At 38.7% G+C, this 25,062-nt stretch overlaps 1 protein-coding gene across 1 annotated transcript in view; it reads left to right on the top strand.

Moving 5' to 3' along the window:
* The window catches only part of LOC138624494 (contactin-associated protein-like 4), a 97,314-nt gene that overhangs the window by 5,643 nt on the left and 66,609 nt on the right, over positions 1-25,062 (top strand). Inside the window, exon 2 of the mRNA XM_069704745.1 lies at positions 9,492-9,602. Within this exon, the coding sequence (XP_069560846.1) occupies positions 9,492-9,602 (111 nt within the window). The remainder of the gene's footprint in view (positions 1-9,491; positions 9,603-25,062) is intronic.

The following is a 25,062-nucleotide window of genomic DNA, read 5'->3' as shown; positions in this document are numbered from 1 at the left end:
TACTCCAGAACAGCTACTTAATGGACCATGTGGTGGGATGGACTGTCAGCTGCTGTTTACAAATTTCAAAAATAAACTCTTAACCTTGTTCTCAAAAACGATTATATTTTCTATTACATTACACAATGTCCTGTGTTGACGCTGATCATTTCTGTTCCAGTAAGTTGTAAGTTTTAATATTCAGAAGAATTCTTCTTGACTCTGTCCTTCTTTGAATTTGCTCCCACAGTCCGCCTTATTTTGTTTTTCCTATGTTGAGTTTCAATTTCCATATAAATATTGCCATGACGAAGTGAACCGCATGGTTATGGCTGATAAAACAAGACAAAAGAATGAAAGGACAGAAACCTTTTTCAGTACCAGACACACTGTTTGATTGACAAGCTGTTGCAGATGAGCTCGTGGTTTGCTTAAAAGTTTCAAACCTGCATGAATTCCTTTGTGGCCACTTGAGGGCAGTGCAACAAACTGTACACATCCCTCAAAACGTCCAGTGTTAGATTTAGGCAAATCTATTGGCAGAAATGGAATATAATAAATATATTCAAACTATGTTTTCATAGTTTGTAACCCCTGAATCAGCCCTTAATATCTACGTGGGGAGAGAGTCGTCTTCCATGGTGCTTGACGTCTTGCGCAGCAATGTTTCTACAGTGACCCAGAAGGGACAAACTAAACATTGGGTCTAGTCAAGGCCTGTCCAAGTTTTTCAGAGCTGAAAACAGATACTGCTGGCAGGCTGTAAAACCAAAACAATGAGCTTAAATATGGTCAAATGTTCCATAGAGCGGAAAGGGAACAGCTGATGATAACAGTTTGTGAGTTTGTCACTATGTGCAACACCTTTGAACTAAAGATTTGGGCCATTGCTATTTTGAGAATATTAAATGTTGCAGTCATAAATATAGAAATTAAATAATAATAAAAAATAAAAAAAACTGGTTTTGAAAATCCCATGTAGAGACCAATTTGATCCTCCAGCCTAATTAAATACATCAGATGGCCTAAATGAAACAGGGGGTTCAAGCTGACCCGCTTCCAAACATTTGAAGTAAAGCAGAAAGTGTGTTGAGAGAGAATAAAAAAAGAAGAAGATGACCAAGACCATGAGTTGGTGGAAGGAATCAGAAGCGTACAAAAAAAAGTGGAGGAGTTTGGTTCAGTGGCCTGTGCGGACATTCTTTGGCGATGGCCTCAGTCTTTAAGCCATGCAGTGACACTCCCGACTCCTTCTCTCATTTCACCCATCAGTGGCTTCTCTTTGTGTGTGTGTGTGTGTGTCGTCAGATTCATTCGCCTGACTCCCCTCATCTCACCTTCACACAGCTGTGGTGCACAGCAACACAAGTTTTAGCAATAAGTCCAGTTCTCCTGCATCATAGTCGTACTTTCCTGCCTGCAGCGTGACATTACTGTAACGTGTTTTTTTCAAAACACATGTGTTTTATTTGAAGAAAAAAAAACATACTTGTGAAATTGGTTAATTGTTCCATTTTAAGATACTACAACTGCTCCATTAAAATGATCACAATCAATGAGCAGAACTAAATTTATATGAATTCTATCAGCAGCTTTTTCTAACATTAAACAGCTTGAGGGTGAAACCATTGTGTCTATCTTGGTATATTGACCTCATTTCCATCACTTACTTTTCAGAGTAAACCAATAAGAAATCCAAGTAGTCCATTGCTAACATCTACCAATAGTTATATTTTAATAGAGGTTATGTGCCTGTTATAGACTTTAAGCTGCATTTTACACGTGCTGAAAACCGAAGTCAGTTATTTTTCTGCCAGTTGTTTGGTTTTAGCTATTTCTATTCTCCTGAAGAATAGTTTTAATACTTATATTTTTGGCAAATATGACTTTAAATGTGACTGGTGCCTGGTAATAATGTCTCGTAAACTCGATAGCAATTTCTCAAACATTACAGCAATTAAATGAAAGTGGATATTTTCTTTCATTTTTACCACCCTTCTAAAATATACTTTAAAGTCCAATCGAAATTACATTTAGCCATCCCTTATTGTGGGCAAAAACAAAAAAAACAAAAATGCAAAAACATGAATATTTTTTAAAATGTATTGTTACAGCTTTGTACTATTAAAAACAGAATTGGGGCAAGGGGTTTGGAAAACATTAGGGGAATGTAAAGGGGGAGGTAAAGGCATTATATGATTTCTGATATAACCAGGTTCCCCCCAAGAATCGGGTTACATAAGTGCATGCAAATTCAGTGACTAATCCAAAACAGAGCTTAAAATCCACCACCCTTCAAGTACCACAAGCTTTTGCAGCTTTTGGAATTATCCTCACAGTCCCCTGACTTGAACATCAGTGAGAATCAGTGGGTAAATCTGTGGGAGTATCTTCAAGCTGTGATATCTGCCAAAAGGGGGAATTACTAAATGCCGACTTGGTACGGAGCCAAAAAGTTTACACATGCTAATTTGTTGTCTATTTTTTAAAGTTCATTAGATAAAAAAGTAAGGGGTTGTATTCACATCTTTTCAATTCATAATCAATTTTGTAATTTGTCCAGGGATGTCCAAACAATTGCATATGTGTTGTGTAGTCCTGCAATCCTTGATTAACTCAAAGGGAAATAAGCTTTTCTCTCGATGTCTCAGCATCCTCCCTCATTGTTTCTCCTCTCTCAATCAATTAAGCAGAAAATCAGCATCACATTAGTTTTAAATACAGGTAATTGTTACCTAACTCCTCTTTGACCTTCCCCGTTTACAGTTTAAAGACAGCCTCCATGTTTGCTATCTCAAGGAGTGGAGAGTGTAAAGTGGGAGCTGTCCGGGCGAGAGCCTCTTGAAATAAATTATAACCATTAGGACGCTATAGTGTTCATGTACTGATTCTGTTCTGTCCTCCTCATCTTTATAAGCAGTCACATGTAAGGACACTGGATTTCTGCTCACCTCACTAGTCCTGGATCTTATTTCTGTGCTTTTGGGCATCATCATCATCATCCCAATTTCTTTTCAATTTACTCTGGACAACTATAGAAAGTTTGAGTTATGTTACTGAAACTAACCGAAATGATGGACAAAACTACAAAAAGAAGACCCAGGTTGTAAAAAGAAATGATACATTTTCCTTTGTACAAGAAGCATTCATCACGGCAGATTATTTTTTTTAGGATTTGCGAGGCCTTCAGGGACAGAATAGTTTTTCAATTGCAGTATGTCCTTCACACAAATCAACAATACAACAAAATAGGCATCAGAATACAATATTTCAACACAAAACTTTGAACATAGATTAAATGATGTGCTGTCTAGAATATAAAAAGTATTCGTCCCTCCACATCTGGAATTGTTTTATTGTTTTACAACATTGAATGAAATTAGATTTATTCTGTCTTGATTTTTTTACTGTGATCAACAGCAACTAAAAAAAGACAAATATATCTGCATAATAGGACATGCCCGAATGATCACTGCCAGTTGATTTTAGGGGCCAGATCATTTGTTAAATGGAAAACACCTGTGTGTGGTCAAAGGGTTTCTAATGATACACGTGTATCTGGAAGGTGCAACATCTGATGAGATATAATCCAGCAAAATCTCCACAATGAAGAGGAACAAACAGGTAATTTGAAAAGCACAAAGTTAGTATTACTTTGAGTACAGTTCTTGTTTAGCTGTAACTGCCACTGTAGGTTATGGTGTTACTGCGGTGCTACTTTAGTATGAGGAACGGATGAATGCTCTTCTACCCAGTACCAGCTTACCAGAGATATTGAGTGGTTTAATGCTTCTTGTGTGTGAAGAATACATTGTAATTGAGTGTCCTGTGCTTTATAAGTATCTTTCTGTATTTTATTCAATTGCTAAAATACATCCTCTGTTGTAACCTCAAACATTTTTCAAAACAATTTTTGAAATTGAAGGTAATCACTTAAAAAAAAAAACATCCTTAGTTTTTTAAAAAAATAATAATTTAATAACTTCATCCATCTTGCCCTACAAAATCTGTTCAGTTCAAAGTTTAAATGGTGCACGAATGCTTTTTTTTTGTCCTTAAGGAAAAAGGAAATGCTTTGCATGAATACTTAAAAAAGTATTTTAGAAACTTCTCCACCCACAGAGAGCCAGCCCAAAGTGCTGGAGGCAGAAGGGAAAGTAGAAAGAGCATAATAAGTTGTTAAATGTGTTTGTTATTTTTAAAGACAGCGACTTAATGTCTTCTCAATGAGAATGTCTGTCTACAAAGACAAGCATGCCATTCAGTGTCTTTTTTTTCTTTCTTCCTATTTTGAAATGCAAATATGATCCATTAATGACATTCTCATCACATATTCCACGTCTCCTCCTGGGTCCATTAGCACAAGTGATGTAACCTACAGCAATTTTCGCAAATCTACATAAGACCGACATATTTCAATGCGAATAATCCGGAGTTTTCCTCCTCATTGCAAATGTGTGCATTCATTTTTGTTGTAGTTGCTTGTTTTGGCTCTCAGCATGGGTGATGATGTGATGATATATGAACCTCACACACTCCAGATAAATGTTTTAATTGCTGCTTTGTTGGGGTGCAATTCTCTTTTGATTGTTTAATTCGCTGATTATGCCTGCCCCCCCCGGTGGCCTGGTGTTTTGCTAACATACAGAAAAAAGGGAGGAACAAAGGTTTCTCTCCTTGTTAGCAGTTGGTCCTCCAGCAGAGCTTCTCAGTTAAACTGTCAGGGTTCAGTCTGCAGATACAGGATTCATATCAGTCTCAGCCAAACTGTATTACCAGGCAAACTATTAGTTTGACTTACACAGAAAAGTACACTCACAAAATAGTAATGATGATGGATGACTCGGCAGTACATTTATATTTGACAACTCTTTGAGGGAGAAGTGAGATGAAAAGTCACAAATTGAGAAGCAATCTTTTCCTCTGAAGGATTTTGGGAAACGATTATTTTCAGATCACTTGTTCAATGTCAACATAATCTTTTTTTTTTTTTTTTTTTTTTAAACAGAGAAAACTATAAACTTCTGTGATTTAGAGGTTGTAACGCTCTTTGTAACAAAATCAATCTGTCAGATGGAGAAAAGTTAAGGTCCAAAATTAGTCTTTAGGAAGGCAGTCGGTCCATCCTGTCTGTTTGCCTCAAATGTTTGATGGCTTACCATTATACTTTGTTTAGAAATTTATGTCCCCCCCCCCATTTTTTTAATTTTTTTTTTTTTATTGTAGCCTACTAGCTATTCTCTATCACCACCATTGACTCATTAAGTTCTAACAATTTGGTTTATGCCCAATTCTGTATAAAATACAAGACATTCTCATCAGTCTTAGATATCTTGTTGTTGTGGTATTTAGCAACGACAACAGGCCTAACTGCAAATGTACGAAATAACCTGATATTAGCACTGTGACCATGTAAACCTGCTGTCATTAGTATTTATTGTAGCTCAAAGCACCGCTGTGCTTAAAGACAAACAGACAGAGCTGTGAGACTGTGGACTGGATCTGTAGCAGTTGTGGCAAAATAAATACAATGATTAGCCAGAGGGGGGGTATTACAATTAAGGCCTTTGGCAATGTGTTTGAGAAAGGTTAATTACATTGTTAGCATGACAGAGTTGGGAGTTGTTAGTAGCAGTCAGAATTGATTTGTGCATAATGGTGAAGAAGGATCAATGTGGGAAATCACTAGTGTTATTTTTGTGATAGCAGTGTTGGGTGAGCAAAAATTTGAAAGGAGCTGAAGGATGTAAGAAATGCAGTTTTTATTTTGTCAAAAATATTCAGGAATGAATTATCTATAGTTTATTGCCACAGGCTAAAATTTCTTAGCATTGCAAAGTAACACTAAATGCAAAGTGCAGCTGAGGCCGAAGGGTTTAAGGTTATTTTACTTGCACAAATTACAATTTTGGCCACAAAAGTCAGCTAGATTTACAAAGACCATGATGTCGGCACCAAATTTCAATTCATCCATTTGTTGAGACGTTTCACTCTAAACTACAGATGGCACGAGAGGAAAACGCTTGGGATCACCCAAGTCATTAAGATACATCCTATTGGCACCATGAATGAGAAACAAAATAATTCCAATCCATAAAATAGTTCTTGAGCTATCTAGTGTACGTTTGGACTGAAGTGGTGGACTCTAACATTGCCATCCCAATATCCACTTCCAAGAAGCAGATACACATTTTTTTGTCGAGATTAATACTCAAACCCAACAATTTTGACAATGTTGTTGTGACATGATTGTTGAAACACACTGACACAAATGGTTATGTGTGACAGTGTATGGTCATACATGCGACATGTCACTCAGATATCTCAGTCTGTCTCAACACTGTGCTCTGCATGAGAAAAAAATTAATGTCACTCATTCAGGCAAAGACTCTTCGATACCTGCTATCAGCGCTGCCTCGGAGACTCACCGTAGAGATTATGCACGACTTGTTTTTCATTACAACCACTAAATATGCAAATGGCAAAGCAGAGTATTTTTAAAGTGTGACTTTTAACATTTCTGCCTGCTACTTCTTCCCTGTCAAATCACTCATCCCGTTTCTTTATGTGGGTGCAGCCAGAATCTGTATTTGTAGGCGGATTTACATGACCCTTTGATCATGTCTGCCAGAGTACAGGGTTGAGGATGATGGTGATCTTGATATGAGATTTAAAATCCAAAAACAAATGGTAAACAATGCCTGTATAAAAAAACAAAACAGTCTTTCTTGGTTTATAGTCATTAAAATGAAACCGACAGAAATAAAAGTTGGCAAGGGTATGTTTGCAGGTTCAAGTAGAAAATAGGAGTTAGGGTTTTTATCGTTAAAAAAAATATTTTTGTGTGTGTGTTTCTTCAAAGTTTGAGAAGTTGCTCATAGTGTTGGCAGAGGTTTGTGCTCTTGTGCTCCTTTTAGTTTCCGACACTGTTTCTCCAGTCAAACAGTGTGTAAAGCAGAAAACCCTTTGTCTAGTGGCACCTCTCTGGTAAAGGGTGAGAAGTTTAAGACACCAAGATTATTATTTTCTTATGAAACAAGTATCAAAGGGCCTCATTATCCTGCTTACTGACAGAGATCAGCTGACTTCATCAGCTTCAGTCGGTCCTGTCATACATATACGCATGTAAATACCTCATTGGTCGCTGCTGTTCATTGCAGCGATGCATCAATACCGTTGCCATACAAGTACGAGGAAGTAATGCCTCCTAATGCATGTGAAAACATCTGAAAAGACGGGGAGGACATTCAATTTCTCTTGTTTGACATACCAGTTCATAAACAGGAGCGAGTGGAGGAGGCTTTAGAGCGGTGATAGCGCTCAGTAAGAGGTGATTGTTCAGATTATCCCATACGTTATTGCACACCACACAAAACCACGAGTTCCCTTCAGACTCCCTTCTCTCTGAAGACACAGTAAATGACCTGAGCTTGAATAGAAATGTACAGAGAAACTCTGAAGTGCTTGCATAGAAGAGTGGAGTTAGACTTGGAAGGCTTAGGTGGATATGACAGGCTATTCAAAACTGTCAACAGCCTGTGGTTTATAGTCTCGGGGAATGAAAATCCCTCTGTGCTTGAAATGAAGTACAATAATGTTGACAAAGTAATCTCAGCCGAAGCCTTATTGTGGGGGTAGGGAGACAGGACCGGCCACCTCTGAAGGGATTGAGAATCATTTGAATTGGCTCTCATCTCAGTGGTAGAAATCATTTTTAAAAGAGGCTTTAAATTGCACAATAATCATAGAAACGAGAGAACGATTGTAATTACCTAATAGTCAGGTGTTCAGAGGAAACTGCTTCCCTGTGGATAAATGGCAAATTTAGTCACAGCCTCTGTTTTTACGACTACTTTTTTCAGAAGGAGAATAACAACCCTCTGTTTACTTCTTTCGTTAATGACTCCTCAGCATGGCCGGTACAGACAGATGTTTTCAGCCTGGGTCATCCACTGAACAGTAATCATGTTAAATTTTGTATTTTGGGAGTTTTTTCATTAAGAAAGGGTCCATAAAGAAATAGAATATAGCAACATGAGTTATTGATCTGTTTTTGCATCACAACTTATGTTTGTGTTCGTACATCTTGCAAAAAGCTATACTTGTGTTACAACATAAAGTGGATGAATGCAAGTCTGCACAAATTTTGCAAAACATATTTTCTTCTACATTTCTTCTACTCTCACCCACACAAACACCGAGACAGATTTTTTTAAAACTCAGTTTTCTGTGTATCTGTGTGGACATGTAAAACAGCAATTAGGAAAAGATGACATCACACCTCACCTTCGTACTTGCCCTTTGTAGCTTTGAAGCATGAGCCTGAAACAACTAGTGATTGCTGCACGCCTTCAAAGGGAATTGTAAGCTTGTGAATAGAAAGTGGGGACGTTGTGTGCACAGTAGGCTCGGCGTTCTGCTGGTTAAGCCGTGAGGACTCGACTGCAAAGCAACAGCAACAGGGAAGTTGTCCTAAAGCCACAGAAGCTAACAGTAATGTAATGCAGGAAATTAAAAGGCGTAATGACAGAAGGAGAGGATTAGGCTGTTGGGAACATCAACATCTTCCTACATATTATTAAATAAAAGAAAAAAAATTCCATATGACTAACCTAACAAAACATTTACTTTCATGACCTCTGGCATTTCTGAAAACTTCAAGAAACATGCAGAGAATTGTGAGGTCCAAGGTTATGAATAGCTCAAGAGTGGGAGGGCTTTCAAATGGGCTCTTCTTGGGAACACAGTAAACTATCACTACGTTGGTGTTTCTGCACTACCCCGTTTGAAGACCGCACCAGGCCGATATATAGCAACCGCTTCACATTTGGTTAGCACCAGTAATTACAAGTTAAAGAAGCAGATGTCAAATAATCAGAAATGCAGGACTTGTTGGCAGAATGAATAGTTTCATATAAAAACAAAAAATAAGTGTAACTGAGAAGAATATTGAATTCTGAATCGATGTTCTCAGGTGTTTGATCATGTTTAACATTGCCATACTTGTATCCTTTATTTTGATTTTGATATGTAAGATTTACAAGAAAGTCTCAGAAGCCCTCTTATGTTCATTGTTTGTGCATCAGCATAATGTGAACACGCATCATAGTCACCCGTAATTTAAAATAAGCACTTCAGTCTTTTTACGCAAATGTATCAGTGGTTCTTTTGCAGATACTTACTGTTCACGAGTCACAAATTCAGTTTAAATTTCTACTTGACTCCATTTCTTGTCCTTGACATTCAGAAAGTGCACAAGGCACAAAAAGGTCTCCTCTGACTTTTTTTTTCTCCAAGGAAACTGAGCTGTCTTATTCCTGCAACGGTCGTTTATGACCCATTATCTACCCCAACCTGCGATTACGTCTGCTTTGGGTGTTGGGGAATCCAAGTTTAATCTTTCAATTAGGAGAAAACCACCTTCAGCCTCCATTATTTTTATAGGTTAAATGAAACAATCTATGATTTTAAACACTGATCTCCGTCTTTTCTGCTGTGTGATTAATCAACAGAAGTATGTGACAGCCCGCTGGTGTCCAGTCTGCCACCTTCATCCTTCAGAAGTTCCACGCAGCTCTCCGGCAGCCATGGGCCGGTCTTTGCTAAGGTCAACAGGAGAGAAGGTGAGGAATCATTCATTACTATAGTTCAACTTGAATATCTTACTGCTTGCAGTGATGGGTTGTGACAGATTAACGCCCCGGACATTATCACAAATGATGACTGAGCTGATCCAAGCTGGGGATCTATACACGTTGGCAAACCTGAGTGTTTTAAGTTTGAAAAGTGGGACTTTATTACCCAGAGTTAATCTAACATAGCCGTAAAGTCCTTGGACATAAAGCTGGATGTGTTTTTGGAGCGCTCACTCACTGTAGTTTAAGAGGCAATTTCTTGTTTGACTTGTCACCTTGTGGACATAATCTATTTGGCTGACCACATAGAACACTTTAGTCTGGTAAACTTGACCGTCTTAATCATCTCTATTTGCAGGATTAGATTGTTAGATTATTGCTCCTGTATGTATGCTGTTATGGCGAAAAAATGTCCCCTCGGGGATTAATAAAGTATATACCTACCTACCTACCTAGATCATTGTTTCGTGCTTCATATGTATTTAATGATGTTTGTACTGCATTACACTATCTTGTTAAGAGGTTGCACATAGTTTTGTTTTTTTGACTTTTCCATATTGTCCAGCCAAACACTGCAAACAAAGTCATTCGTCTCCTGCTGTTAGCAGGTTGCCATCATGTTTTCTAGTGTGTGGAATGTATCCATGTATGCACACCCCTGGTTGTAGTAGGCTATATATGGAAGCGCATGGAGGTTTGCTGTTTTATTTGGCTGGATTTGTGTGCTCCATGTATATCATGTCCCCACATTGTATACCACATTTTAACTGGCCTTGCAACCACACATATTTTTTTTTTTTTTTTTTTTCAAAGTTGCATCTTCACCCATGATATTGTCCTGCATTCCTGAAGAGGAACCAGGGAATACATTTAGTTCCTGTATGGTAGTTTCAATGTAAAGGTGTTCCTGCTTCAGAGGTAATATTTTCCAATGATCAAGGAACTGATGGATCTAATGGAGCACATTTTGCGGGGCCGGTTGCTGACTGGTCAAACACAGACTCCGCATCAACTTTGAATCACCGTAGGGAGAAAGTGTGACTCGTAATAATGTCAGAGTGAGAGTGGAACATTTTTTGTTTAGTAATTTCAAAACCTGATGTTTCACAGGAAGGTAAAGCTAAAACAAATCACCATTAAATATGACTTCCCATCGCTGCATATCACCTTTTCCTTCAGTCTCTACATTCAACTCAAACATCAGAGACACACAGCAGCAAACAGTAACACAACATCAGGGTGTCACTGTGTTGTTGTTTCCACTGCTGTGTTGTGTTTGTGTGTTTTAAATCCCTCACTGGTCTAATTTGTCTAATCTTTAGAGTTCTTTTGATGGAGTGGAAATGCAAACAGGAATCATTCTTTAATTCCTGGAACTATTTGGTCAAAAAGGGCTGAATGTAAGAGGTTCCTGTTAGCTCAAGCTGCACGGTTATCACTCTTTTCTACCCTTTTCCCTTGCAGCAATGACCTTTCCATTTTTCAAAGTTGTATTTGAAAGTATGAACAGTGTAGGGGTTTGGCGCACAGGCTATCCATAAAAAAAAAAGTTTTTCCTTTTGCTGCTTTAAACTTTTCGCACTTGGTCAGTTGTTGACATCAACTGTCAAGAATCACCTTCAGGCCAGTGAATTGGTGGGAACAGACCGAGAAAAAGCGATGTCCCTTGACTGAATCTCACTCTTTTTTTCTTTTTTTTTTAACTGAGCTATGTTCTGTTCTGTGGGTGGCAGTGGGGCATTTCCCCTCAGTGCCGCAGAGAGTCTGCATCTCTCTACAGGACGCTGAGCACAAAACATCAAAGGTAGACCTGAGCTGGGTTCTCACAGTCTGAGAAATACTTGCATGGTGGCTGCAGGGACCGAGAGAGGGAGATGGAGACAAAAAGAAAAAGGATCATTAATCATCTATATAATACACGACTCACAATTTTAAATTAGATAGATAGGCAGATAGACACATAGACAGATAGATAGATAGATAGATAGATAGATAGATAGATAGATAGATAGATAGATAGATAGATAGATAGATAGATAGATAGATAGATAGATAGATAGATAGATAGATAGATAGATAGATAGATAGATAGATAGATAGATAGATAGATAGACAGATAGACAGATAGATAGATAGATAGACAGATAGATAGATAGATAGATAGATAGATAGATAGATAGATAGACACATAGGCAGATAGACACATAGGCAGATAGACAGATAGACAGATAGATAGATAGACAGATAGATAGATAGATAGATAGATAGATAGATAGATAGATAGATAGATAGATAGATAGATAGATAGATAGATAGATAGATAGATAGATAGATAGATAGATAGATAGATAGATAGATAGATAGATAGATAGATAGATAGATAGATAGATAGATAGACAGATAGATAGATAGATAGATAGATAGATAGATAGATAGATAGATAGATAGATAGATAGACAGATAGACAGATAGATAGATAGATAGATAGATAGATAGATAGATAGATAGATAGATAGATAGATAGATAGGCAGATAGACACATAGGCAGATAGACAGATAGACAGATAGATAGACAGACAGACAGACAGACAGACAGACAGACAGACAGACAGACAGACAGACAGACAGATAGATAGATAGATAGATAGATAGATAGATAGATAGATAGATAGATAGATAGATAGATAGATAGATAGATAGATAGATAGATAGATAGATAGATAGATAGATAGATAGATAGATAGGCAGATAGACAGATAGATAGAGATAGATAGATAGACAGATAGACAGATAGATAGATAGATAGATAGATAGATAGATAGATAGATAGATAGATAGATAGATAGATAGATAGATAGATAGATAGATAGATAGATAGATAGATAGAAGTGCATTGGATTTATATTATACTAGTACATCAAGAACTCTACAGGGCCACCTCCTCTCAATAAGGTCATAAAACTGAGTTGTGATTCACCAACCACAGTAAAAATTCAAGAGGGAGCGCCGATGCAGGCTTTGTGATGGGCACGTTCGGGAGCTTTTATAAGGCAATGCTTTGCATTTTCTGCATTTACAGAGCTCAGTACCAGAACAGAGACTCATCAGGGAGTCTAGGATTTCTTTGTCTCTTCCTCCCACTAATAGAATCATTTGAGCAACTTAGAGAAATATGAAAGATGAGCCTGCAGAATGTTGTTTTCTGAATAAGTTTAATTGCACAGTTTTGGCAGTAAACACATGGCAGAAATTTATTTGAGAGAGACATTATTGTCCTCATTTCTTGGGTCTGTAGGTGTCACTGAAATATAAAGTCAGTCACTCAGCTGGACCAGTTCCAGCAGCTTACTGGATATAGTATAGCATATGGAGTGTCTTTATTTACAAGTGTGAATCAAAAAGACACTGCTCCTGTTGCATGTGAACAGTGTTGCACACCGTGACAACCAAGTGTCTTTTCTTTGACATTTGTGGAGTTGTGCTACTTGAATTCATCCCCCAGGGTCAGACACGCAACACGAGTTCACCTGTGATGTTCTGAGGTGTCTGACGAAAAAAACGTCTGGAACTGTGGCATGATGGCATTTGGGTTCTCCGACATGACAACATGCCCGCTCATAACACGTAACATACATTTTTTTCCCCCCCGCAACAACACAATGTTCGCTCTCCACCGCCCGACGCATTTGGCTCCCTGCAACTTCTCTCTGTTGCCCACAAATTTGACACAAATTTTGATGTGCATTCTCTTCTCAAAGCTTGAGGTGCTTGGAGAAATCGCTGATGTTGCCAGACCAGCACTCAACATACCTTCGAATACATTATCATAAAGGTTATATCTTATCCCTGCCCCGTGCATGTCACGGTGCCGTGCTCCATTCACACACAGCAAGAACAGTTTTTGAACTCTTTGATCCAGTCTCACAATGTGTGAATTCAGCCAGGCAGGGTTAGGGTAGATATTCTTGAGAGCTATGCTTGGGAACCAGAAGTTATCTGCAATATGTGTCAAATATAGGGAGGAACTACAAAAATAGCATCCTTTTGTTTTCTCAACTTGTGGTTTCTCAGGATTCTGCATCAGCTCCTCTTCGTTTTCACAAGGTGGAGTCATCACTGAATAGGGACAGTGAAAAGTGAAGACCAGTTAAAGCGTACTGTCCATCACAAAGTAGTTTTAATGTCTGTTTAGAGCAAAGGAGCCGATATCAACCTGGGAATCAGAACAGGTTGGTTGTAAGGTTGCAGAGCTCCCACCTGCCTCCTCAGCACTCGCTGCCGCCATTTAGTTTCAGCTTGACTGGTCAGCCCATAAAGGGACTGGCACTGGATGGACTACTCACACATGGTGGCCTGTTAATCCCATTTAGGCATCGAGTGCTGCCTCCACTCCCCGTGTTGTGCCTCACTGTATATATACTTTTTCAACTGGCCGCTGAAGGCGGCCAACAGCAATAGGAGAAGCAAGTGCCATGCACTGGTGCAAAATGGACAATTCATTTGGTTGGGAAATACCCCAGCACAGAGAGCTGCTCCTCCTCTCCACCCAGTTGGAAGTCCAGAAAAGACTGGAGGGAGGCCAGAGACAGGGGCATCGACAGAGCTCAGCACGGACCCTCAAGCAGAAGGCTCTGGTTTAAAGACCAAAGAGCAACAGTTCTCATCATGTCGAGCAAGCTTTTTGCCACCAAAAAGGGAAAGAGGACTGTTTACTGCTCGAGAGCATGGGGACTAGTGGAGCAATATTTTCTCACAACCTCACATTCATTCAAAAACAGCTTCTACGGGTAAAATAACAAGGCTGCTAATATTGATGTGAGGTCAGACTTTATCTGAGTGACCAAGCCAATAAAGCAAATAAATGATTGCACATTAATTTCCCCAGAGTTTATGGTGCAGAAAATAAAAGCAGTGTTGAGGATAAGATTTATAAAAAGTCAGTTAAAAAAATTAATAGGAGCCGTTGGCGGTCAACATTATTTGAAAAAAAAACGGCAAAATTACATTAGCTGAAGTTGCTTCAGTCATAACACTGTGTGGTCCTTGAAAGAAAGTGTTTCCAAGGCAGAATATGGTCTGCGGTGCACATTCCAAATACTAAATAATGAAGTCAGTCATGCCTGGTTTTGAAAGGCACACGGGTTAATACAGTAGCAGCAGGTGCTCTTTCTACAAGCTGGTCAGTGCTGTGATGTTACTGCCGTCGTGAAGTTGACTTTTTCCTCTCTAACTCATAAGGCAGCAGTGGTGGGTCTGAGACCAGAGCTGGGATGTGGGAATAACCAAAATGAAGTGGAAAAAACAGGGCATTGGAAACAGTTATTGTACTGCTCTTGAAAAACTGGCTGTAAGAATTTAGTCTATAACCATCAGCGTCAGTCCAAAAATGTATATTTGTGCTGTTGCTGCTATGGAGCTAAAGAAAAGTCAGGGGTGTTCCCAACAGGGTTCCATATTAATTGGCTGCTTCCTTGTGTTCAAATTTCAGCATACAGCGATACAGAGCTGAAATCTGTATGTGACATAGACAGCTCAGACACAGCTGCTGGTGATCACAATGGAGGCTTCACAGCAATAAATCTGACTTTAAGTAAAGACCCTCTTTAAAAAAAAAAAAAAAAAGGCTTAGGTTGTTTAATTCTCCAGACTGTGTTCCCCAATTTGCAGCTTTTGTTCTCATCCCTCCAAAATCTCACTACTTTTTAATTCTTGCTTCCATCCTCTCCCATTCCTTTCTCTCTCCCTCCTGTATCGCCTTTTAACTTCCTTTTAAACTTTTTCTTTCCTGTGTTTTTCACCCTTTTCGGTCATATCCTGCAATCTACTTGTGACACTTCTTGTAAAGTGTGGTCGGCTGTAATTGTAATTTTAACTCAGCCCCATTTGGACTGCCGAGAAAACATTGAGATAACTTCATTCCATCTTATAGGCAAATGTTAATGACAGCATTTAACATTTATAGGCAAATGTTAATGGCAGTATTTAACATCTAAACTGTTTCTGTTTTGCAGTGGGCCATACTGATAATTGCACATTAGAACCACTGTAATTATGCTGAAATAGGCTGGGAACACTTCATCAATCCCCAGTAATCATTTTCTGGAAATACTAATTTAGATTTGAAAAAGGGGGTATAACATTAGCAGAGGGGCTGTAGGTTGAAATTAACAATGTGGAGAGAGCCATAGAATCGAGTATTGATCTTGGTGTGATGTTTATGTGCCACCTCGGCCTCTCCAGGTGCCCATTTAATGTTTCTCTTAAACACCTTATCTGGTTAAATTCCATCGCTCCTCCACTCGAATCCTCTTAATCTTAGCTAGTCACTCCCTCCATAAATCTAACTATATGGGTAAATATTGCCTGATTGCTTGACAAAATGCATCTAAAAGCCTCTCATCTTCTGTCTGTATTTCTTCTACATCCCTCGCTCAATTGACTGAAAATAGCTGGCGTCGGTAATCCATGACAGCTCATTAAAAGTCACATTTTTATGCTGTGACTACCTTCCAATTTACTGCTGTTAATAAACTATATGTGGTCCATATTTAACTATGTTCAGTCACATTAATGAAATATATGATAATAACACCCCACGTATTCGTAGATGAATAAGCAATGTGATTAGATTAGAAAGCAAGTATCCCCTGATGAAGATCCTGATACAGTTAGTAAAACGGATGTTGCAGATGGTTAACTTCTGAAAAACTTCTGATATGCGCTGTTTTGTGCAACTACTCATTTTCCAGAATCTCTACAATGGATGTGGAAAGTGCAAAGTAGGCGTGACCCATAGAGCCACAGTAGTGAAGCCATGACGCCTTTAGTCTGGTGCCATATTGGTTTTGGGAGCCAGAAGTGTATTTGAAATCTTTTCTCCACCAACTCTTGAGATAAATATGTGAAACTTGTAAATGCTCCAGTAGATTCACCAGTTAGTCTTTCCCTCTGTTTTTCTAACACTGGGTTTTGAGCAGGTTGGGCACGGTGGGGTTTTTGGTGCTTCTTTTTTGCCTGCTGCCAAAAAACAACGCTAACAGAGTATTAAAAAAATAGAAGGTAAAACGTGGCTGTAAAGTTAAATGATGAATTCATATATTCTTTTGACCAACAGGACTTTTTGTGTGTTTTCCAGTTTTGTAGCTAAGTAAGGTGCAGATGTAATGAGGCATCATTCTTACTTTTGCTGTTTAACTTCACTTTTATTTTCTGAGTAAACAGTTGAAACGAGATCGGTTCAGTTGGTTTCACAAGTGGACTATTTTCTTCTTATGTTGTGACTTTTTGCTTCTGTACAACACTGCCATCAGCTTTGTCACACACGTGTTATCTTGATGCCTCTTTAAACTGCAGACTTCATTGATTTGTTCTCTTTTATAAAATCCCTCTTAGTCTGAGTCCCAATACTTATCACTTTGCTTTGAAATTCCCTAAAGCCAGTGTCTCCAGGGGCCAGTCCTAATTTTATTCTGCTGCAGTTGGCCCCTAAAACTGTTTTCATTGTACCTGTTTTTAAAGTCTTCATAGATTTTTCTTCACACATGAACTCCAGTGACCTGTCATGTTAAAAACAACATCTTTAAGGCCTTGTGTATATATATATATCTATATATATATGTAGCTACATATATGTAGCTACATCTCATCTCCTAAGTTGACTCTCACTCAAATCACCTTAAAGAACCTTTCAGATTTCCTCAAACTCACCCAGTCCCCTTTACAAATCTTGACCTGGTCATACTGGTATGTCTCTCTGCCTGGCTGTCTCTGACTTATTGCTTCATTTTGAGATCCTCTGAGTTTGGGAGACTTTTATTTCCCCCGTATCCTTTTTCCCATCCCATCGTTGCCTTCCTGTCCTCTTGAGTGTCTTCACCTTTCGTTCACTTGGCACTGGCTGGAACAACAGTGCACCAATGCTAACCAAACATTACATTTGTGTGCTGCACACATCTGCTCCTCCTAGGGAAGCCATTGCCCTGACAAGCGTTGTGTCACCTTCTATTTCCCACTTGACGCTAACATGGTGGAGATTGCAATTAGAACAGAAAAGATAGAAATAGCCTGCAGTATGTTGTGTTCTTTTACGGTCTTATTAAGAGAGACAAAAGCTGAGGTTAATTCTCCAAGTGGACATGGCTGTGTCTGACACCGGGGGGGGTACTGGTCTATTGTGTGGGTTTACAAAAGCAAACTGATAGCTGGAATGGGCTCTGTGTTCTAGCCTCCATTATTTACAAAACAGACTGGGAGGACAGGACTCTATTGCAGCAGATATTAGCGTGTAAGACCTGGATATGTTTTTGTGTGACCCCCCCCACACACACCTCCTAGGTTCAAACAAAGGATTTAACAAGAGTTTGTATAATTTGGTTCCTGGGAAATGTATGGCCCTCCAATCAAACGCAGTCAACTGTGCAAACAGGAAGTGACTGTTTTAGGAGCCAAAAGCATATAATAAACTGATATGCCTTTGTTCTTGTATATGAATCTTATTTGTTCATAAATGAACACATGGAGAAACTGTTTCAGAGATATTGGTATTCATGCTAAAAGCGAGAGGAAAATATGAAGTTACAGCAACGTGGTTGTTTTGACAAGCATGTTTATTACTCATGTCGGGCTACATGTATGTTTAAAATAGAAGATTTGACAAGATGGCAGATTTTTCTTCCCATTTACATATCAAATATCATGGAGTGACACAGTATGTTGATCCATAAAAGGTTCCAAACTAAAATCTGCTCCACATTTCAGCTGATCCCAGTGGCATGTGGACGTTTCCCAGGTGGTTCCACTCATGCAGATTTTTATTTTGATTTAAAATGAGGCTGGCCACTGAGATGGTGTTCTTATTATGAGTAACTCAAGGACACTTGTAAAACACTTGCAGTTTCTGATGGGCTCAAACTTGCTGCTGTGGGAGCTGAACTTGTTATCTCTGAGTTTCTGTTCCATCTCCCACCCCTGCCGCCATAAAAAAAAGTCATAATCCATCGCTGACACCACACGTCCTTGGCCTGTATCCTAGCAGAGAGCCAGGAGGAAGCCTCCAAAATAACATTCCCTTTGATGCTTTCATGCTAGCCCAAATAAACCCGTGTATGATTAGCAGCAATGACATATTTTACTCATTTGGAGGAATGCACTAATTTTTAAGAGACCTGTTGGAGAACTCGAGCAAATAAAAACACTGCGTCCCTCAGTAGATCAGCACAGGACTTAAAAACATTCTGCTTTTTAACGTCCATATACATGTTAATAATAAAACATTCTGCACTCAATCCTGCAATTTAGACAGATTTATGTTTTAAATCGGATTCTGTTGAGCAACTGTGTACAAATCAGAGCTGTATTGATTTTAGCTGTGCAGTCTCCATCAGATAATCCATACAGATCCTTGAAAACAACAGTATAAAGCTCAAGTTTCTCTTTTCTCTAAGAAATTAACCCAAATTTGTGAACAGTAAATTTTGTATTTGCTTATTTTTGTAATCATATTAAAAAAAATAGTATTGTTACTTTGTAGTTGTTGTAAATTTTTGCATCATAAACTGTAAAATACTGCAAGCTGGTATTGAATTTCTGGTCCTTGGCATACTCCGTCTTGTATACTCGTGTTTTGATTTGAGAATTTACGATTTTGTTGATCGCAGGCTTTTTATTGAGGCAGCGCTGGCAAGTACGGCTATTTGTGTCTGAACATTTGAGGTTTTTTTGTTTTAATCTTTTTGTAAATAAAATAAAGGGTTTGTAGGAAATAGAGATATTTGTCAAAAGGAAGAGTGTTGAAATATTTCCCAAGACACATAAACCCTATTTTAAAGTGGCTATAATTATTATTTTTATATTAACAAGGGATCACATGATTGAATGTAATGTGAAAGAGGTTGCTTGTAGTGACAAACTGCAGCTTCCCTCAGCTCTGCAGAACCTTTCAGTGTCTTATAGATTGTTGTTTTGGGTTTCCACTCTGCAATTTTACTATTCTGGTTCAATCGTCTTGCTCTCATAGAGTAGTTTTAAGATACAGTGGCAAAGCTGTCGTAAAGAGACACATGCTCAGCGTCAAACAACACACGGACAGATTGTGACTAGCTGGTGAACATAATACAGCAATTAAAGCTGTGTGTCTTTACCTCTTGAGGAATATCACACCCCATTACTAATGAAAATGTTTGGCACACTTTTTCTCTGAACAGTCTAACAGTCAGGGTAACTAAGTTGTTCAAAACAATTTGCTAAAATTAACATAATAAGCTCAGTTCAGTGGTTAAAAAGGGGACTGGGGATAGCAACAACAACCTGTGGTTTGCAGATTTAAGAGTTTGATACTTTTCTCAGACGTTAGTGCTGACTGTGACGGCACAGGTGGTAAAGGTAAAATGTTTTTATGTTGAGATGTCAGGCTGGCCCAGTCCGGTCTGCTCCTCTGGTCACCAGCCGTGCACTGAGCTCGATTCAGTGCTGCATCTACTTGGAGAGTAAATTTGCACCTGTTAAGTTACATGTTGCGCACACAAGATGCATAAGTAATAATGTTGGTGTTGTGCCTACAGCTTGTTTCCACTGCTCTTAACAGGTCAAATGTTTGTTGGACCAATTTAAACTGTTTGACACAGCCAAACTTTATTTAAATTATTCACAAATAAGCCTTTGATTTGTCACCTCATATCACCTGGAATCCTAACAAATACCTGCCATACTATTTGTCCTTGAATATCACTTCTCGGTTTGCATCTTGTTCAAGGACACAGAAATAATTTATTCTCAATGTAAAGAGTATTTGTTCACATTTTTCTTCTGGATTCAAGCCACTTTTCTAACTCCACCCCACCGGCCTCGCAAGGTGTTTCCTCGGTTGCCCCCAAAAGTCATGCTCTCCTGATCATTTTAATGTCTTGTGGTAATTTGAATGTCCGGCTCCTGACCTGTCTTTAACCTCAATTACCTTACAGATAGGGGGAAAAGCTTTGGTGTCATTCCAGGCAGTTAGGGAGAGAAAACCAACAGATTTTCTGAATCAGGCCTGGCAGGCATGCAGGACACAAACTATTGGTTTGTTGCTCGTGCTTACATGTTGGTTTTGTTGAATCATTTATTCCGCACAGATTTCCATATGTGCGCTCTCCTCTCATGTTTCATTTAGACTCTTTCTACTTTCTCCTCCAGTTGATGAGCCTCTCTCTTTGTTTCTCCCCATCTCTCTCCCTCTCCTCCTAATTTCTCCTCTGTAGTCCTGTAGATGTCCATTGATCTACCTTTCACTGTCACTCTCTCACTCTCTTTCTCTCCTTTTGTCTGTGTTCGTCGCTTCTTTCCTCTCCAGTCCGGCTGTAATGAATAAAGGTCAGCGTGTCTGCTCTCTCCTGTTGTGCTGTCAGCGTCCATGTCTGTTACTGAGCTACTTATTAGCTGTGGCCTTTAGCTGCTTCCCTAACGAGCAGGAGGCAGAGCAAGAGGAAGGATGACCTCAGACACAGCTAAAGGATTTTAATTCCACACCTATGTGAAATGGGTGTGGGAATGAAATATTTATATTCGGTCTTGAATTTTTGTTGGGCTTATTGTGGAGATTTTTTTTTTTGCATGTTTCAGCACTTTACGTTAAGACAGAAATAAATGATGGCAGTCAAAATCATGATGATATGAAAAATATGAATAGAGTATTTATCATTTTTTTTATAATTCTAGCATTTGTTAAGTTTTGAGCACCTTTTATCTCATATCCTGCCCAAATATCTTTTTTCATCTGGTGTATATGAAATGATCAATATTTCCCAGTTTTGGGCATACATTTTTGCACTCATAAATGCACAATGTGCATGAAAGCTAGTCTGATAAATTACAGCAGGAAATAAACGGTAAAATATTACAGACGTGTCCCTTGAGACAGAAATGCTCATTACACACCAGATAAAGTGTTTTCAATGGAGGAAAAATGAAGTTACATCGCCATTGTTACATAATTACAAGTTTTAATGGTCCATTATACAAAGGATTGGACTCAAAAGTACAACCTGCAGACAAGACATGGAGTTTAAAGTATCCTTGTTGTGTCAGAAAGGCAGGCAAGTCGTCAAAACGGGCAACCATGTCCAATCAGCTAACAGGCAGAAGTCCAGAGAAGCAGACAGGGTTTGAAAATAAAGATTGGAAGGAAAGTAAGCCGTGTGGCTTTGTGTACCTGTAGCTGGAAATGGGCTGTTGTACTTCCAGTATTGTACAGAAGTTAGATTGTTATCACGCTGTAATTCTAAGGAGGTGTCTGCGTGTACCATGATGCACAACTTTTTCACAAGCCACAAACTCTCTTTTAATTTGTGTTGTATAAAGTCATTTCCACAATAATACATAACAATTTGAAAATATCCTAAATTACACAAGTCAGTTTAAAAAAAAAAAAAAAAAAACACACCCACATGATCAACCACCCATACCTGAACCAACCTGCAAACCGTCAACTTTAGCCTGTATCTTTTACAGTGTATAGTGAACGCATCCATAGACTATCACAGGGTAGGAGGTAACATTTTCTTATTTAGCATAAGACAGATACTCGTGCAGACAAAAAGGTTTTGCATGAGTTACCGCAAGTCTGCAGCAAAGTGAGCAGCGTTTCATCTTTGGGGTCTTTGCCCAAATGTTAGCATGTTAGCAGGCTTTTAAATAAACAGATGAATTATTCCAAATTGGGGCTTTTTGTTAGACTGCATTTAGCAAATCAAATAACCTTTCATTATAGATGTGAACGCTGTCATTCTCTCTCTTATTATTGTAAATTCAGTATTAGTGAACCATAAAAGTAACAAAGTAATGTCAAATTTTGAGGCAAACTCATCCATAAAAAGAAATCCATCATCTATTTTCACGACACAAAGAAAAGCCCAGGAGCAACCTGTGACTTTAATAACTTTTTCCAGTTCCTGGTCTTGTGGATACAAAACCCTGCAGTTTCATACTAGGACACTTGATTGAAGTGAGCCATCGTTAAACTTAGATTTACTTGCACTTTTCCTACAAATCAAAACATCTGCTGTGAGAAAAGGTTTATATTCACTGGACCGAGCTGATTGACATTACCGACCATTGCCCAACACTGCTACCTGTCCACCAGCGCATTTTGTTTCACAACCCTAATAGAGTTCACGGTGGGTTGCGTTACAACAGAATTGAATGTAAAGAGGCTTTATGATAGAGGTGGCGAGCAGAGAGTGTGTGTCTACTTTAGCTGTGTGTCTGTGGTATTGATTTGTATTGTCCTTATGTCAGTATGGCATCACCTTGGCAACACAATCTCAAGTGCTCTTCAGACTGGCTGTTTTATCGTGTGTGTGCGTGTGTGTGTGTGTGCGCGCGCTCTGTAGGGGAGAAATCCCTCCATCTGCTGTTCGGGCACCATGGATTTGCTTTTCCCTGACTCAGCACTTTTTATTAAACATGCACACACACACACACACACACACACACACACACACACACACACACACACACACACACACACACACACACACACACACACCCTTCTCAGTATTCAAAGTGTCGTTATCTTGTAGCAGCCTTTTCCATCACCTCCATGTTTCTTCATAATCAGGTTTGGCCAAAGCTCCTCTGGCTCCCTCTCTCTCCCTCTCTCTCTCTCTCTCTCTCTCTCTCTCTTTCTCACACACACACACACACACACACACACACACACACACACACACACACACACACACACACACACACACACACAATGACACACACATGCAAACACACACTCCTTTGAGCAGGGTATGCCAGCAGCATCCAAAGTAGAAATGAAATTGCAACTGGGTGAGTTTTTGGCAACGTTTCTGCAAAGGTTAGCAACCGTATTAAGGCACAACTCTCTGTGTGTCTCTCATTCTCTTCTTTCCTTTGCTTTGCTTTTCTGGCCCTTTTCACTTCTCTGGTCACCTTCTCCAATCCACACATCCTCTGCAACAGGTTTAATTTTCCCGAGTAAAAACCCACACAAACAAAAGCTTTGTCTAATATGACACGAGCTGGAGTTCAGACTGTGTGAATCCCGAGGGTTGTATTCTGGGCGGCTTTCCTTTTTTCTAACCGGACTGCTCATTGAGGTTAATTCAGAACCGAGATCTTACATCGTTCAAACCAAGCTATTTTGTTGTTACTCGCATGGCTTTTTTGCTGAGCCATCGTTTTGAAATACCATGCACATTTATTTAAGTTTTTGCCTGTGCCAAAAGATTAAATTAGAAACTTGAGCTCAGGACATTAACTGGGCACAAGCGAGACAATGTAATACTCCGCTTGTTAGAAAAGAAGGAATCCAGGAGTTCAGCAGTGTTTAATTTGTTTGGTGAGAGAGAAAAAAACACAAGAGTGGAAATCAAGTTTGCCCTCGCTCCCTTTCTCAGTATCTCTACACAAATCACTGCCCACTTTCTCACTATACCATTGATGGACTTTGGTGCATAATCAACACTTTGTTTGCATTGTCTCCAAGTTTTTCTCCTCACTTTCTATTACAGAAGAATATTTTTAGTATAAGACATCAGTGTTTCCTTTAACTGACAGTTTTTTGATACCTGGGGATATCAAAACTTTAAACCAATTTACTTCTTTTTAAAATGATTGGTGAAGTTGGTTACTTTTTTGTATCATTTTAAACAAAATCTGAAACCTTTTAGTTTTAATGTAAGGCTGTTGTTGTTGTTGTTGTTTTTTTTGTATCTTTTATGTCTCTATATATAAACATATTATTTCTATGCAGTGATATAATGCAAAATAAACTATGATCCTTTGAATTTTTTTGAAAGAACCTTTATATAAATGGGAGAAAAAGAGTAAAAGTGTTTTGATGTACAAAGCTGGTACAGACTCAAAGCTGACATTGCTGCCAAAGGTGCATCTAGGTGAATACTTATGCAACAAGTATTCTGCATCATATATTTGTATTTCATTTACATCACTTTGCGGAGATCTGTTTCCCTTTGACATTAATGTGTCAGTGTTGAAAAAGTCACATCAAAGCGACTGTGATTTATTGTTGTCGTATCAAAAAAGTTGAGGCAACATGACGTCAAAAAACAGAAATATTTCCCGCTGGGGATTAAAAAGTTTTAAGGGCACACTTTTGATAAAGAGCTCTGTGTGTTGTCGAAGTACATTTTTGAATTTTACCATCATCCTGCATTCCAATGAGGATTTCTAGATAGGTGTCTTATGGTCCATTAGTGCCGTTTTATTCTTACAATTATTTTTATACATAGTTTATTATATATGAAATACATTGGTATGAAAATTAAACCATTTTCACCTGCGCATAGTTGTGCTTCTTTTTTTCTAATTTGCTGTGTCAGACATCCCACAGTGCCGATGGTAATAACTTTTTAGACTACAATATGAACACACTCTGAGTTAATCTCATACGTCCTAGGATGTCCTCTCCAGCTGCTGC

This window comes from Brachyistius frenatus, unplaced genomic scaffold, assembly GCF_029030835.1.
Source record: "Brachyistius frenatus isolate BFR_SWC_R1_liver_20210118 unplaced genomic scaffold, ASM2903083v1 Contig_52, whole genome shotgun sequence".
NCBI lineage: Eukaryota > Metazoa > Chordata > Actinopteri > Embiotocidae > Brachyistius > Brachyistius frenatus.
Note: the sequence above shows the minus strand (reverse complement) of the source record. Positions and strands in the feature narration are given on the sequence as shown.